The sequence below is a fragment of the Pholcus phalangioides genome, unplaced genomic scaffold (genome assembly GCF_987345545.1).
Source record: "Pholcus phalangioides strain wild (caught in Gottingen) unplaced genomic scaffold, Ppha-v1.0 ptg000001l_1, whole genome shotgun sequence".
NCBI classification, from domain to species: domain Eukaryota; kingdom Metazoa; phylum Arthropoda; class Arachnida; order Araneae; family Pholcidae; genus Pholcus; species Pholcus phalangioides.
In genome coordinates, this window is record NW_028301594.1 from 2,062,200 (window position 1) to 2,078,086 (window position 15,887).

General features: G+C 37.7%; 1 protein-coding gene across 1 annotated transcript; it reads right to left on the bottom strand.

The window, feature by feature from the left end:
- Window positions 1-1,307: 1,307 nt before the first annotated feature.
- Window positions 1,308-14,154, bottom strand: LOC149089659 (15-hydroxyprostaglandin dehydrogenase [NAD(+)]-like). Its single transcript, XM_089234489.1, has 7 exons — window positions 13,925-14,154; window positions 10,673-10,793; window positions 10,381-10,487; window positions 7,186-7,282; window positions 6,994-7,070; window positions 2,809-2,954; window positions 1,308-1,603 (listed from the first exon to the last, which is right to left on the bottom strand). The coding sequence occupies exons 1-7, from the start codon at window positions 14,015-14,017 to the stop codon at window positions 1,486-1,488; spliced, it is 759 nt and encodes a 252-aa protein (XP_089090615.1). The 5' UTR covers window positions 14,018-14,154; the 3' UTR covers window positions 1,308-1,485.
- Window positions 14,155-15,887: the final 1,733 nt, after the last annotated feature.

The following is a 15,887-nucleotide window of genomic DNA, read 5'->3' on the forward strand; positions in this document are numbered from 1 at the left end:
CTGGAATCCTCTGCCCTTTGGTTTGCTTGGCTTTCTTATAACTTCAGAGCATCGATGTGCGAACGATAGATGTTTATTGTAGATTACTATTTAACATTTGTGTGTGTCAAAAAGATAAATTATGTTGCCTAGAACATTGATGAATGAGTTCGAATTCTATAAGCTTTCCCGTACCAAATGAATTTTTGTGTATAAGAAAAATTAACATAAAAATATTGCTTGATATAGAAACGTTTTTCGCTAGGTCTTCTACTGCCATCTATCAAATAAAAGCAGAACAATCTGCTATAATTCGGAAAATAAGATGATTGGTGGTTTTAAACCAATGTGCAGCATACAAACGAACAACATATAGTATACAAAAAAACTATATACTTTTTTACTTTTATGCTGCATACTGGCCGCCAAAAAATACCTGTTACTTGGTTTTTATGTATGACGCAAAATCCATTTTTGAAAAAAAAAATCATAGTGACTGATATTTTTTGACGCATCAAATTTACACTTTTTATGCAGCATAAAAATAAAAAATTTATCATTTCATATCCCTATGTTGTATATTTTCTTGCTGCATATCGGTTTAAACCAGTGTTTCCCAACCTTTTTTGTCCCATCACCCCCTTCAGAATTGCTTTGTCCCATCGCCCCCCAACGCAATCTAACCCATAGGATCCTATGTTATACCCGCAGTTTCTACAGCCCCTCTGTAACATTCCATCGCCCTTCAGGAAGCGTAAACGCCCACGTTGGGAATCACTGGTTTAAACTAACAATGATAATATTTCAAGAGTTATGACAGATAGTCTTTTTTTTATTCAATAGGTGGCAACCAAGACCCTAGCTTAATGGTGTTTCTCGCATTTATAGTAGCAAGTGTAAATGCAAAATATTTATACAGTTCTTTATAAAATTTCTTTATAAATATTAAATATTTATACAGAAGGTTAGGCAATTTTCCCTTCTAAATATTTTTTTTTCGCCGATTCGTAAATTATTCATATGGCGAAATTTCTTCTGAACTAGAACACCGACATCGTTTATTGTAGGCTCTTCCGAAATCTGGTGGAATATAAAAGCTTCTGGTAAGTTTTTGACCGACTTTTTAGTTGGGAAGGTGTTTGCTGAATAGTCTGTTGCAGATTTTGGTGGCAATTCGATTTTGCACTACGCTCATCTTTTAGCGCTTGTAGCTCGCCATTAATCCCAGATATTCTGATGGGTATGATGTTGTCACCATAAAGGATATTTTTGCTTTTTCGAAATATCTAGGTCTCTTTCAGGAAGTTAACAATTTTTTTTCCTTTTTTCTCTTCAAATTTGATGCATTTTTTTTCTATCCATTATAACTCTAAAATGGTAAGGGATGGAACAGAGTTGCTGTGGTGGTGGTTTATGTTTCACATCGTTTTGTCTATCACCTCTTTCGTTTGGCAGATTAGGTGACGTTCACCCTGTATACTCATGAGTTTAATGATAAATTTACATTCATATAGTTGGATCAATTTCGAGGTACTGCGGGATGCCATCTTCGTAAATACGCATTAGTGCACCGTTTTTTCCGTCTTCCAGCACCTTGATCATCGCTCCGGCCACGACGGATGCACTGTACGGTGTGAAAAAAAAAACGATTACTAAGCTCTTGTACACGTTATTCACTTTTCTGTATGATGATTGAATCTCGTAAGTTCACGTGTAATATCTCATAAGTATTTTTGTTATTATTCTCGTACGATAAAGTCCGTCGCGGTCCGTCCAGCCCCATTGGCGATATGCGAAAATTCCCCGGTGGTGATAAAGCATGGATCATGTTCGGTTTGAAAGAAAGAAAGAAGAGTAATATCTTATATAATATTACCATGCAATCTGTAATAACAAGCAATAAAGCCGACGCAAAAGCTTATACATTTTCAAAAGTTAATTTTTTCGATCTTGCGGTTTAAATCCAAGAATTATCAATAACATCTTTTCATGATATTGACATTGAAGAACTCTGATAAAATTTTTTTGATGTAGGCTATATCAATTTCCAGCTTATCGTATCGCTTGTCGTAACGGCCCCGTCACACCAGCGGAACTCTGCAGAATTCCGCAGTGTCAAAACTGATTTTGAGGTGCGACTAAATGATCAATTTAAAAGGTGATTTAAATGATCGATTTTGCGTAGACAAACCACAAAACCGGTTTTTACGCTATGGAATTCTGTCGTTCTTCTGGCGTGAAACCGGCTAAAGACGTATGCACGTAAAATATTTTTTAGCGTCGAAGTGAAGAGAACAGAATGTGCATAGACACCAAGGTGTGGCCATCTATACTTCAAATACGCAGCAAATGAGTGTAATGTTGAAATCAATATAATGCAAAGCCGTTGCCAGAATTTTTTTCGGAAAGGGATAACGGGTGCTTCGGGGCGAGCCCACAGCGATAAAACACTAAGCGGATACAGAGCACCGAACTGAGGGGGGGGGGGGTCAGTGAATAATGGAAAGCGTGCATGGTGAACGGGGGGTGGGGGCATCAGCCTTATCACCTCCCTCTCTGTATCCGCCAATGGGTAATGGGTAGAACATAAACTTAGCCATATGGAATATTATTATTCCATAATTATATATCAGTCAATGTTCTAACACCTCGTGAGGGACCGGACCACGAACTCCTATATTAAGAGGTTATGATCGGACAGCTCTCGCTACGGCCTTTATGCCATGTTATAAAATTGTGCTGCCAGGTTGGGAAACTATAGACAGTCAGCTTCAGCCTACTATAACGCGAATCAATCGTTATTGCCAAAATCATAAGATTAATAGTCACCTTATAGGAGGTGTAGACCCTATAACTTTCCTCACACCATCGGGATCCAACGTCAAATCCGCGAAAACACGGTACATCTCTGTGTCCACTCCACCTGGGCAGACGGCATTCACCGTGACACCATGCTTCTTATAATGGAATTCGGCCTGCAGCAGAACAATTTCGTAAGGCTATCTCACCCTAATATGATATAGGGTGCATGGCTATCTCACCCTAATATGATATAGGGTGCATAACTAACAACACGAACTGTAAATTACTGGCAAACCATTGATCCAAGAGGCATACTTTCTGTTAGAAAATGTATCTGAAGAACGTGTACACTTCAGATAAGTCATTCACATTTGTATAGTTATTAAAATTAAAAAAATAATTTATTATATGGACACCCTGTGCTTAAAAACCCAATTAGAAAATTGTTGCCCTGTCTCTCTTGATGTCAACAAAAAATATTCCACGTTTCTAAGTGCATTATTTGCCCAGATATTTAAATTTAAAAAAATGGAGAAAAATTAGGAAAAATGGCATAAATGAGGTGGAAAAGATTTTTCCCCCCTCCCCAATTTCCCTCCATTTTTTGAATTTAAATATCTCAGAGAATATTGCACTTCACACGTGAATACTTTTTTCCTCTTTTTGGCCAGAAGAGAGAGACGAGTCAACAACTTTTTAATTGGGATTTTGAGCACAAGGTGTCCGTATTAAAAAGTTAGTTTTTTATTATAATGACTATGCATTCTTTTGCAATATTAATTCTTCATCTGAGGTCCACACGTTATTTGCATACTTTATCTAATTGGAGGTATGCCTCTAGGACCAACGGTTTGCTAGTAATTTGCGGTTCGTGATGTTGGCTATGAACTCTGTATATCGCTATACATAAATAACTAGAGACAGAAAATTTAGATTCTAAACATTGTAAAAATAGGCAGGAAAGAAAGAAACTAAGAACGCTTAAAATAGGCACTAAAAAAGCATTCTTAATACTGTAAATAGGAAAAAAAAAGAAAACTAAGATGTTAAGGGTCCGAAAACCTGTCTAAGAAATAAGCTGCAGTTACTCCGCCTACTATTTTAATAGTAGTAAGTAATATGAGGCTATATTCATACATGATACAGATGTGACAATATTTCGTTGTTTTTACATTGCTATATACTGAATGGGCCCGTGGCTTTCATTTTATTGGCTCAGGTGGTCTGTGGAATACAAAAGGATAACCTCCTGATCATTCTTTTACTATAAGTTGTTTTGAAGGTTCCAAAATATCTGATAACGAGTATCACAAATTCCTTAGAAAGTCCAATAACAATTTATTCTAAAGTATAACCAACTTTAAAGAGCAACAAAATTGAAGCATCATTGTTTAACTATTCAGCACGGCTTTTTAAAGTGTCATCTATTGTCAAGATTTTTAGAATTTGGTTTCGCTTTTCATCAGTGCTTTCTGAGATCAATTCTGAAGTTTGAAAACAATGTAAAATGGGAAAATCTATAATATTTTTTTACTCAACAGTTATTTCATGCATCCAATTGCTGATTTGATATACATGTTGAAACCAGTCCCGACATTTGTGAGTCGAAACCAGATGCGTCGAACCAATATATATGATGTGTTAGTCATTTGACTGAGAAGCCGTAAAAAATAATTTTCGTATTCTCAGCGTTAGCCGGCATGCCGGGAAACAACGAGGGAAGCCAACAGGCCAGAAATACCAGTATTTTCCGATATGTCGAGAAATTCGAGTCACATAATATAACGGATGACTCTGATATAACATATGTATATGCGATTGCCGTATATTGTTAATATTCTCTCCTGTCTTTATGTTAGTAATAACATGGTGAAAAAAGTTTAAGGACAACCGAAAAATCGTCATATCTCAAAAAGCTTGTGGATTTAAATATATGGAAATTTTAGAACGCCAAGTGAAACCAAACATTTCTCAGTGAAAATAATTTTGATGAGTGTTGCACTGCTCAGGAAAACAATTGTTCAAGTTATAGTATAAGTCGAAACCTGAAAAAAAAGTATAAGGACGCGCGTTTTTTCTGCCGTTGGGGAAAGAAATTTGAATTTTTTCGCAAGTTGGCTTAACAGCTCTGAGACTATTGATCAGTCATACGCTATGGAATTGAATTTATTTCTGAAAGTGTGAAGATGGCCTAAGCCAATATATTCATTGGACACTGAAAAAGAAAAATGCACTTGCTCTCAGAGAAACTGCTATGCCTAGTTGTGAAATTTCAAGAAGAGTTAAAAGATTGAAGAATGGTGTTTAAAGTTTCATAAATGGGCCCGAAAATTATGGATTGAAAGCTTGTACGAGAAGGTTTTTGTGAATATAAGTTTTCTGAGGCACCCCCCCCCCCCATAACATTTAGACAATTTTTGTTTCAACGGGGTAATACTCTTGCACATGATTCAAAGTCTAAAAAGTGGTGGTTAGAAGCCAATTCAGGTGGAACCTCTCGAGTGTCATTGAGGCGTATCTTAATTTCAGTCATCAAACAAGCTTGGGAGACAAGCTTGTTATAACTAACAAGCTTGTTGACTAACACAACTAGTTATTTATGGCTTGTCTCTACCAGTGACATCCCAAATGATAAATATTATAAAGAAAATAGATGTTTTTCCAGACTAAAACAAATTTATGTGACTAATTTTCTACTGTCCTTATATTTTCTTTTCACAAGTTTTGACCTTTACTACAATTTATACAATTTTTTTTCTGGAACAGTGCATCATTAAAATTATTGTCACTGGAAAATGTTCAATTCGAAGAGAGAGAGAGAGAATGACGGTTTTTCAGTTGTCCTTAAATTTTTTTCCACCACTTTATGTCATTGAACATATGTCATGTGAAGCATGTGGAGAAACAAAACTTCCTTCTAATTCCTTCCCAGATTTTCTTATACATAATGCAGCAACTGTTTGAACGAAAACATTCATGTCTAACACAATCCGGTCAAAGCAAAGTTCGTGTGTTAGTAAATAATTGTAGCTAATTGTAATGCTGTTTGTTATAATTAGAGCATTCTTACAATACTTTAAATGTGAGTTCAACTGCTTGTTGGTTGCTATATGCAGAGACGGATTTGGGGTTTTCCCGCCTGTGGGTTACATGAATTCTGACACCCTCCTCCAATTCTTGTCCAGTTTTCTCTCAGATCAGACTCATAGACCACTAATTCCTCTAATTCGACGCTCTGTGTTATAACCCGCTTAGCCCCCACTCTTGTAAACACTCTTGGTTCACTGAGCCACTCCTTTGATCACTCACCTACTTGTATACTGTTTTGGTCACTCACATGCTTGCACATTTTCTAGATCTTTCTCTTGGTCACTCACATGCTTGCACATTTTCTAGATCTTTCTCTTGGTCACTCACATGCTTGAACCCTCTCTGAATAACTCTTTTGGTCATTCACATTCTTGCAAACTTCCTTGGTCAGTCGTTTAGTCACTCACTGATCTAGTCCTCTATGTCTAGTCACTGGGCAAAGGTGGATCTAAGTTGGGCTATACAAACGTATTTCTGTCCTGTTATCATTCTACAAATTTTCTCGACCACCCATTTTTCAAATTTGTCTCCCCCTCCGAACTTATGGCCTTTGTCTACAGCCAACACAATCTATAGCAGAAGGCCTCCGTGCGAAGCTCGTGACGTCATTGAAGAAGATCTTCTCACCTATAGCCATTGGATACACAGTACTACAAAAAAGGGTAAAGATGGCGCATGCGTCGGCTTGGTGAGATGACCTTCTTCAGTAACGTCACGAGTTTCGCGCGGTGGCCTTCTGCTGTAGATGGTGTTGCTACAGCTCGCTAAGCATCCCCTTCTGAATACACGTCATTGACTATCTGATTTTTTTTTTTGCATAAATATACTGGGAGAAGGCGTTCTCACAAGAATTAGTGTTAAAAGTTGAAGATTGTAGAAAGACCAATTCTTTTTAAATTGAAAATGCTAAAAATATCTACGTTCTACAAAACATGGCCGCTAAAATTCACTGATAAGCATGAAACAGTGTTAAAATTTAAGGCAAGAAAAATTTAAAAAAAAAGCATTTTTGCGAAAAAAAAAAGTTAGAAAATAGCGAAAAAAACATATATTTATGGCATTTTGCGTGAAAACTTCTGGCCTGTATAGTGATAATTTAAAAGAATAACCTGAATAACTCACGCCAAAACATCTAGTAGCGCAAACCGCAGCGAATTTGCTGGCGGAATAAGCCGGAAGTGCGTAACTTCCCTGGACACCTGTTTGAATGATTACGTTATTATTATTATTACGAGCATAACACTTTCAAAAATATGTATTTATACAAAAATAGCAACCTTAAATAAATTGCTCATAAATACACTGGAACAGTACCTGCAATAGAAGCTGTATTGATAACGTAACCACCGTTATAGCCTTGATCTTTGCCCATATATTTGAATGCTAGGTTGATCCCGTGAATTGTTCCTACCTGCAAGTGTATTTCAATAAGTAATGAGTGAGTTTTGGACAAGAAGGAATATGATACAAGAATCAGGGCCGTCTTAAGGCATGGTCTTTCGTGGGAATGGGGCCTCCACAGAAATGGATTTACGGTAATGTCGTCCTCCCAATTCTAGTCCAAGGCTGTGCTCATAGCGGAGCGAAGAAGTACGAAGTTACAAAATTTGAGACCAGGAAGAAAAAAATACATAGGGTGTAGGAAGAGATGTCCTCACATAGTAAAAGAGGAGGATAAAGAAAATATGGCTGAAAAGGGTTCTGAAATGCAAGGGTTTGATGATGATGATGATCCCTCTGCAGAAGAGATAAAGAGAAAAAAAAGGAGAAACGAACCAATCAGCAGATAGCGTAAATCAGCAGATCGCGGTGAAAACAAACAGGTTTGTTCAAGTCACGCACCTTGTTGAGTGCCCTTTTTCTCTCCTTCGCCTCGCTTATGGAAGTATGTGCGTTGTAGAACAAAGCAATACAATTGTTTTCGTCGCTAGTGTGTATTATATACTCACGTACATCTTGGTCACCGCACTATGTGCGCGGCCTAAAGGGAACGGAACGTCCAACGATTCCTGCGTCGTCACGCGTGTATAAGAAAGGTAATGTAAAATATCTTGTTTTTCGCACAATAAATCACAAAATGCTTCGGGCAACCACTAGCCGGGCTCATTCGGTAATTTCAAAGGAATACGCTTGATGGGGCGAAGAAATTCGGGAAGGGGGGGGGCGGATCTAATAGTTTCAATAAGTTTAGATCCAGAACAATCTCTTTTGATTATTCTGGAGCTTAACTTTTTCTTGTCACTCATATGCTCGCACACTTTTGGTCAATCTTTTTGGGGCTCACTGATCTGACACCTTGCTTTCTAAATTACTCCCATGCTTACACACTCTCTAGATCATTCTGTTGGTCGGTTAATAGCATAATCCCTCGCTATCTAGGAGACACTTTAGGTCACTCGCCGACCTGGTCTCTCGCTCTCTTGTTTACTCTGGTCACTCACATATTCACAAACCGTCTAGGTCATTCTCTTGATCAATAGCCGACCTAGTACCACTCTCTGTAGGTCACACTTTTGGTCACGTCCAGCACACATACTATCTGATTCACTCCCATGTTCATACACTCTCTGGGTCACTCCCATGGTTACACACTCTATAGAACATTCTTTTGATCACTCACCGACCTTGTATCTCGCTCTCTAGGCCTAAGCAAAGGTGGGTTATTGGTTTTACTGCCTGCGGACTACACAAATTTTGTAGCACTTCTACTACTCCACTAATTTTCTTGGCCACTCTTTCCTCAAATTTCTCGATTCACTGAAATCGCCACCCTGGGCCCTGCTGACGCCCCCCCCCCCTAAAATAAACGTCTGCCGCTGTGGTGGACGAGTGATCATAGTGACGGACTCTCATCGCGGAGACCCGGGTTCGAACCCCACCGTTGTCATAGTGGTGTGGTAGGCTGAATTTGGTTTGATGTGGTTCCTAAACTTCGAGGTGCAAATACGAGCTGCTCTCCCCGTTAAAAAATCTCACCACAGACCTATATATAATGGCACAAGTATTTAATCATTACACTTCACTCATAGTGAGAAAATTTGATGACAGAGGGCAGCACTATAGCAAGTATTACACAGGAACAAAACTTAACGTTAGGTTTACAAAATGTGCACGCACATTCAAACATGTACCAATTCATTAGAAGTTCCGCAGAGGAATGTGGACGAGGTGCACGTTTGGTTCAGTAGTAATAGTAGCCTGTTGAAGTTTGTTATACAGGGATTTTGCTGTGCTTGTTGCATCTATGGCACATAACGCACAAAATAAAAGTGACCTCAATTTTTACCGTTAAATATGTATTTTTTTTTTGTTTCGTGGTTACTGAGCTCCAATAAGATCAATTAAATTTGGTGCTTAATTATTGAAATATCCATTTGTGTTTTCCCCCCATCATATTATTTAAAATTGCGTTTGGCGTCATAATTTTTTCATGAGTGGTGGTCTTTGACCACCTGCTAAACAGAGCGGAGGGCCATGATCTGGTTTGGAGGAGGAGGAATACGCAGCTGGGGGCTTCCATGATGGTGAAATTTTGTGCTATTATTAACGAGAGCAAGTCTGTATTAGTATTAGCAAGTAGTTATTAGTAGGTGATCCAGGTACAAAAAGTATTGGTTTCCCAACCTCAAGGTGCAATATCGAACCGGTTCCCAACCCCACTCCCGAAAAAAAATATATATCACGCCACGGTAACGATACAATATTTAAATTGCACATATTACTGTATTCATTCATTGCCAGTTTGGTCTTTAGATGATAGATGGCAGTATCTGAAAAGAATGCAAGCGCTAAACTTAGTCACAGGTTCCACGATAATTAATATCGACACAGCCACTTCTTCGGAGGTAACACGGTAATAAATTGCCACTGTGGAGATAGGACCAGGATTAAGAGGTGCCGTCCTAACGCATGGGCCCACCCACGCACGACCCGCAGGCCCCAAGATTAAAAGGTGAATCACAAAAAATGACGTCTGGTTCAAATTTTCGGGAGTAAGAATTTAAATTTGTAAGCAAGCATTTTCAGCCAGAGAGGGCCTCAGAATAATCATTTTTCCCGAGGGGTCCATGACGACCCTGGGGCTATTTACAATTACTAAATTGATGCTAGATTTGGGAGGGGGCGCTCTAATGCTGCTATTAGTAAATCGCACATGCACCTAATAAATTTTTTTTATAGTAAACATTTTCCTTAGGAGAATTTTTAACGAGTTGATGCATGATGGAAAGTTTTGTGTGCATAACGTTTTCATGCTATCAGAGTTATGCATGGTTTGTGTTCTACTTGTGCTGCCATCTCTCTCCCATATTAGAAGTGAAAATGTTAGATGCTTGCATTTTCGTGTATATGTAAGTATGGCGTTGAAGGTTTGCCTGCTCTTATTGGCAAGAATTTATCAATTGGAAAACCAGATGGCATTCGCACCTCGAACCACAAAAAGCAGGCTTCTGTGGAGACGGCCCTGAGAAAAATAACTTAGATTGCCGTTGAAGAGTTCTTTCCACTTACTGTATTCACAGCAATGGTTCTCTCCCAATTGTATTCACTGAAGTATCCTGCGTTGTTTATCAGAATGTCTAGTCTACCATAAGTGGATAACGTTTCCTTTACTGCCTCTGAAAAGAAAAGTAAATGCTTAATATGTGTATAATATATAATATTTTCATGTTATTTCCAAAATATTTTTTGCGACACCCCCATGGTAAGAATTCGTGACAGCCAAGGGTGCCGCGAGACACTAAAATCGATATTTGTGATGGATGACGGCAGCATGACTGTCATAATCGACGAGCAAACTCACTTTCGAAACTTTCACGATTACTAACATCAGTTTTAACGAAGGTGACGTTTCCGTGATGTTTCTTTGAGAGCTCGTCAGCCGTTTCTTTGCCGGTCGTCTCGTTCAAATCGGCGATACAAACCTGCAATGCATCAATTAACCGATAAATACAGAATGTATAGGATCTGCAATTCAAGATACAGTATAGATAGGGGTGTCCCATAAATTAGTGAATATGTAGTTTAAAATTTCATGAAAATTGTAGGAATTGGCATATATATTTGAATGCAATTAACGCGAAAAGGTTAATCTCACGAAAGGAGATTTTTTGAAACAGAAAAAGTAGATCAAATTTTCGTCAATAGGGAGCGCTGCACTCCAGTCTGACATTTGTGAATGGGTCTGAATGTTTCTTCCATCTCTTCCGTGTCCGAAACGTTCGTAAAGCTTCGGTGGATATTCGTTGCTGAGGTAAAACAGTGCTTCATCCATCAATGTCAACGCAAAAAAAAAAACTTTTATAAGCGCCAGTTACAGGAAAATTCAGAAATGAACACCCAACATTTTATATGACTGTGATTTGCATGTTTTCAGTGATTTGCTTTTGTGTAGCACTCTTTATTGACAAAAATTGGAAATAAATTTTTTACTGTGCTGGGAGGGGGGAGATTCCCCCTTCGTAGAATAGAAGGAATAACTTTTTCGTAAACCACATTCAAATATACCAATTGCTTCAATTTTTATGAATTTTTAAACTTTTTACGAGTTTATGGGACACAGTATATGTCATTAATTTATTACGCACATGTGCGTACTGTTCTTCAAAAATTTATATCAGTGATATCCAGAGCCTAGCCCTTTTTTCGCCCGTGTGTATGTGGCCCGGTAAAAAAAATATTTGCAACTTTCTACAATATATTAAACATGTATATACATTTGTTTCAACAAATTAGAACGTCCCAGAAATTTGTGGGTGCAGTTGGTTCATGAAATGCTGCAGTTAAAAAGCCCAAAATTTAAGGGCGGAAGTAACGAATTTCCATCTTCTCAGACATTCTTCTTGACTACATCGGTGGTAAAAAAAAATTGTATAAAGTAGATTTAATGTGTCCTGAAATGTCAAATTACTTTTTAATTTGAAAAAAGTAGAGCATCTGACTAAAAACAATGAATTACATGAATATTTTCCCGCAGAAGGCCTTCGAATTCATCGAATAAATGTTTTATGTCCTCCATGGTTATGTGTGTTGAATCTTCGCACATTAACGCTATAAAAACGGGACGTTTCTGCAAACGAAAAATGACATGTGCATTAGCTTGGACAGAATGATATCGAACGAACACATTGTGTTGTGGCCATCTTTGGCCTTGACTACGGATCTTATGCATTGAGACATTGAATTGATAAGTCTCTAGCACAGATCTGGATTGGACCTCAATATATTCCATCGTCGCTATTGTAGAGCCGATAGCAGCTGGTTTGATATTGATCAGACTTTTTTAGCACGACTCCACAATCTCTCGTCTTGATATGATCAGCGTGCGGAACACAATCATCAGATATCATGAAACCACCGAAGTATCGGGGATTTTTAATCGATGATGACCGAATTCTTGATCCAATCCGCGTTTTCCACCTTCAAACAGTCTCCAGCTGCTGGAGGGGGGGGGGGGGAATAGAAACCAAAATGAATTAGAAGTTTTCTCTGGATACAGAAGATATACGTTAGTCTCTAAATTTTGATTCCAGAAATTGAAAGTTCTATGAAGATGGAAATTTCATTTGGCATCAAGGTTTTGCTTATGTGAGTCTATGTAGCAACGATACAGGTTCTTGGACATGTGAGATGTCTTGATGCATACAATCCACGGTCAAGGCGAAGGGTGCAGCATCACATTACAATGCATTCTCACGAAATCAGCACTCGTTTTCTCATACTGTCCAAAATTGCATGCAACCACATGCAGAAATATCCCGTTTTTTCAACCCTTCTATTGTGAAGGGTCTGTTCAGTCTAAAGACGCACGTGACCAATGAAGACATTAGACATACAACCCATATTGTATCAAGTCAATGTCCTGATGTCTGATGCATGGAAATATTTAATACAAGTCCGTTTTAAGTAAGTGTTTCAAAACAAGTTTTAGGATATTCTAGTTTTTTGAAACAAAGCGAAAAATGTAATTTGACATTTTATGACGCATTCAATCTATTTTATGCAAATTTTTTTACCACCGATATACTCAAGAAGAACCTCTTAGAAAATGTAAATTTACAATTATACTGTAAATTCGGGCGTTCTAACTTGAATATGCTTGCATGTTCCACAAGGGGAAATTTTCTAATCTTCAAACTCATGTTAAAGGGTTTTAATCCGTATGATGCTGTATGCATTGAGATTTCTCAAGCTTTGTTTGGAGAGGAGAATATTGAAGGGCAGAGGGCGTATAGTATTTTGGAGTTTCACCATTCAGTTCTTACAGAAAGAAGGCATCAAGCTGATTGATGTTATCGATAAAGTCAGAGAAAATCTTCAGGCAGGGCCGAAACTGGAGGGGGGGGGAGCAACTGCCCACGGCGGAAAAATTTCCGGGGATGGCAGTTTTACATGGGAAAAAAGAACATAGTTATAAAAGTGTCGAATTTTGAAGTGGTGGATGGATGGAAACAAAAACCTAGTTACGGCTGTGCTTCAGGTGTGCTAAAGGTGCGGTAGACCAATTTGCTACTGTGAAATTCGACAAAATCACTCCCCAAAAAAAAAGCAGTGGAAAAATATCTGACGTCTTTACAGGAATGTCTAAAACTTTGGATATTAAAAAGAATTAACTTAAGATAAAACTCTTTTTTTTTTTTCAAGCATTCCCAATTAAAGAAACCGATGTTGAGAGAAGTTTACGTCGGTTTTAAACTTCACTTGCTGACATTTATATATATTTTGTCGTTTAAATTTCCTAAATTCATTCATAAATTAGAAAATTGTTAGTTGAAAAATTCCATTTGTAGTTTTTGATGTTTAGAATGAATTTACCCGTGACTTTCAATACTATAAAAAGATTTCCCCTACAACTTTAAAACATAATCGGTTTTTAAAGAAATTTGTTTTGTTATTTTAATAGCATTTATTTTCTAGGGCATTTTTTATATAATTTCCTGAGATTTTTTTAGGTCAACAACATCGGGCCTTAGTGATAACAATTCCCAATGAATGATAACATTATCCGTAATTTCAATAAGCGGAGTCTGCTTGCAAAATGGAAGTGTTACAGTACCTTAACCCCTCGTTCCAACAGTGCAATCACGTACGCTTTGCCGATTCCTCTCGCACCACCAGTCACGAGAGCTACCTTCTTATCGAAATCCATTCCTCCGGTTGGCTTCCTGTGAAATTATGGCAGCAAGAAGTTGGATGGAAATAGATAGTCACCGTCAATGAAACGCATAAATTAAATTACATGTATCTGCACAGATTTTACTCTCTGCAAGGAAAACGTCACGTGTTCTTCGCAAACAGCGCCGTTTATTAATTTTTTTTTTTTTCATTTCCGTTTCCTTGTTGAAATAAACGTCAAATCGACCTCCAACAAAAATAACTCGTTTGTCGCATATTTTTTGCCTTCAAAAACGAGTCTATTTGCCGATTCATCACAATATTTCTTTTGTCTTAAGGCGGATACACACTACTATGACGTGACGTGACAGATGGCGCGATATCATATCAGACATTATACGGTGTGCACACTGGTGTGATTAACCGAACCGACATTAAAACCGAGACAAACTACGATGTCGAATTTATGAAATCTTAATCGTGGAAATTCTGTGACGTACAAATTACGTGACGTACAATTCCCACGTCACAGAATTTCCACGAATCTAAATTTACAACGTCTCTGACATGGCGTGCAACTTTATTGCGCTATGCGTTTGTGCTTTCCAAGCGTGGCCCATCTCAGCTATTCCGTCGGCTGCATTCTTCAATCTGTGCTCTTCGGCCGAGAATCGTACTTTGGACGCCCCTTTTTTTTTGTAAAAAAAATGGGAAACAGAAATTTTAAACACACTCAAAGACGAATTTTATCCATTTCTTTGGTGGTGGTGGTGGCCGTCGCTGTTTTGGTCGATTTAATGATATTTATTAGTCGTTATATTGCAGCGTTTCCCAAACCTTTTTTACATCACCAACCGCTTGTTTTGAAGGCCAATTTCGAGATGCAAGCCCGCAATAAAATTCAAAATCATAGACGCTGGAGGCTGGGGACTGTAGCTATATGAGACCTCCGCAAATAAATTTTATGAGGAGGCTGAGCCCCCCCCCCCCAATAATTAATTAATGTACAAAGCAATGCACCATTTCGCCTCTTTCGCGTATGGGGTTGATATATACAGGAAGAAAAATGATTTTCATCTCCCCTCAATGTTTTCTACATGTCGGCGTCTCTGTCCAAAATGTATTGTTTTTGATAATTCCCTAGTGTAGTTGAGGAATTTTATAAATATGAAAAAAAAATTCCAAATGAGAGTTATGTCTGATGAATATAGTCGGACCCCGATATAATAACAAATTTGACGAGCATACCCCGATGTAATGATAGCAAATTTTACGATCGTGTCTTGATATAATGATAATAAATTTTACTATTCGTAGTCCGATATAATGATACAATACATTTATGAATTATTATGTATATCATATAGTACGTTTTATCATGTGTTTACCAACGACGCGACGCATGTGGCTATTATGCATAATCACCAGTAAAAGCTACAATTTTTTATTAGTTATTAAATTTAACAATGATGCTAGGGTACTATATGTTTATTTATCTCATATTCAGATACACTTGTTTAGTTTTACAATTTCAAAGGCTAAATAACTAATTTGTTTACTGACCTGAAACTTCATGTTTTCTCCGTGCATTTTGATTTCTGTATTCTCGGTGGGTAGAGGGTCAAAGAGCAGAGAATTTAACCGAACCTATTCGATCAGTTGCTCTTCCATCATCAACACACGAGCAAAAAACAAATTAAATGAAAACACAAAAAAAATTTAAATAAATCAAAACGCGAACAAAAAACAAAATTGAAAAATAATTGAAAAAAACGAAAACAAATATGACGTCACATGCCATCACACGACTGACGAAAATCTGAACGATTTGATTTTTTTTTGTGACACGTAATAAGGCGTGTTACGTCGGATTTCATGAACCGACACATTCACACGTCACGTCA

Excerpts from the sequence above, each read along its gene's own strand:
- LOC149089659 (XM_089234489.1), bottom strand. The coding sequence starts at position 14,017 with ATGGATTTCGATAAGAAGGTAGCTCTCGTGACTGGTGGTGCGAGAGGA. Across the intron at positions 7,283-10,380 it reads GAACCATTGCTGTGAATACA|GTAGGAACAATTCACGGGAT; the intron begins GTAAGTGGAAAG and ends ATACACTTGCAG. Across the intron at positions 2,955-6,993 it reads GCGCTACTAGATGTTTTGGC|GCCGAATTCCATTATAAGAA; the intron begins GTGAGTTATTCA and ends GTTCTGCTGCAG.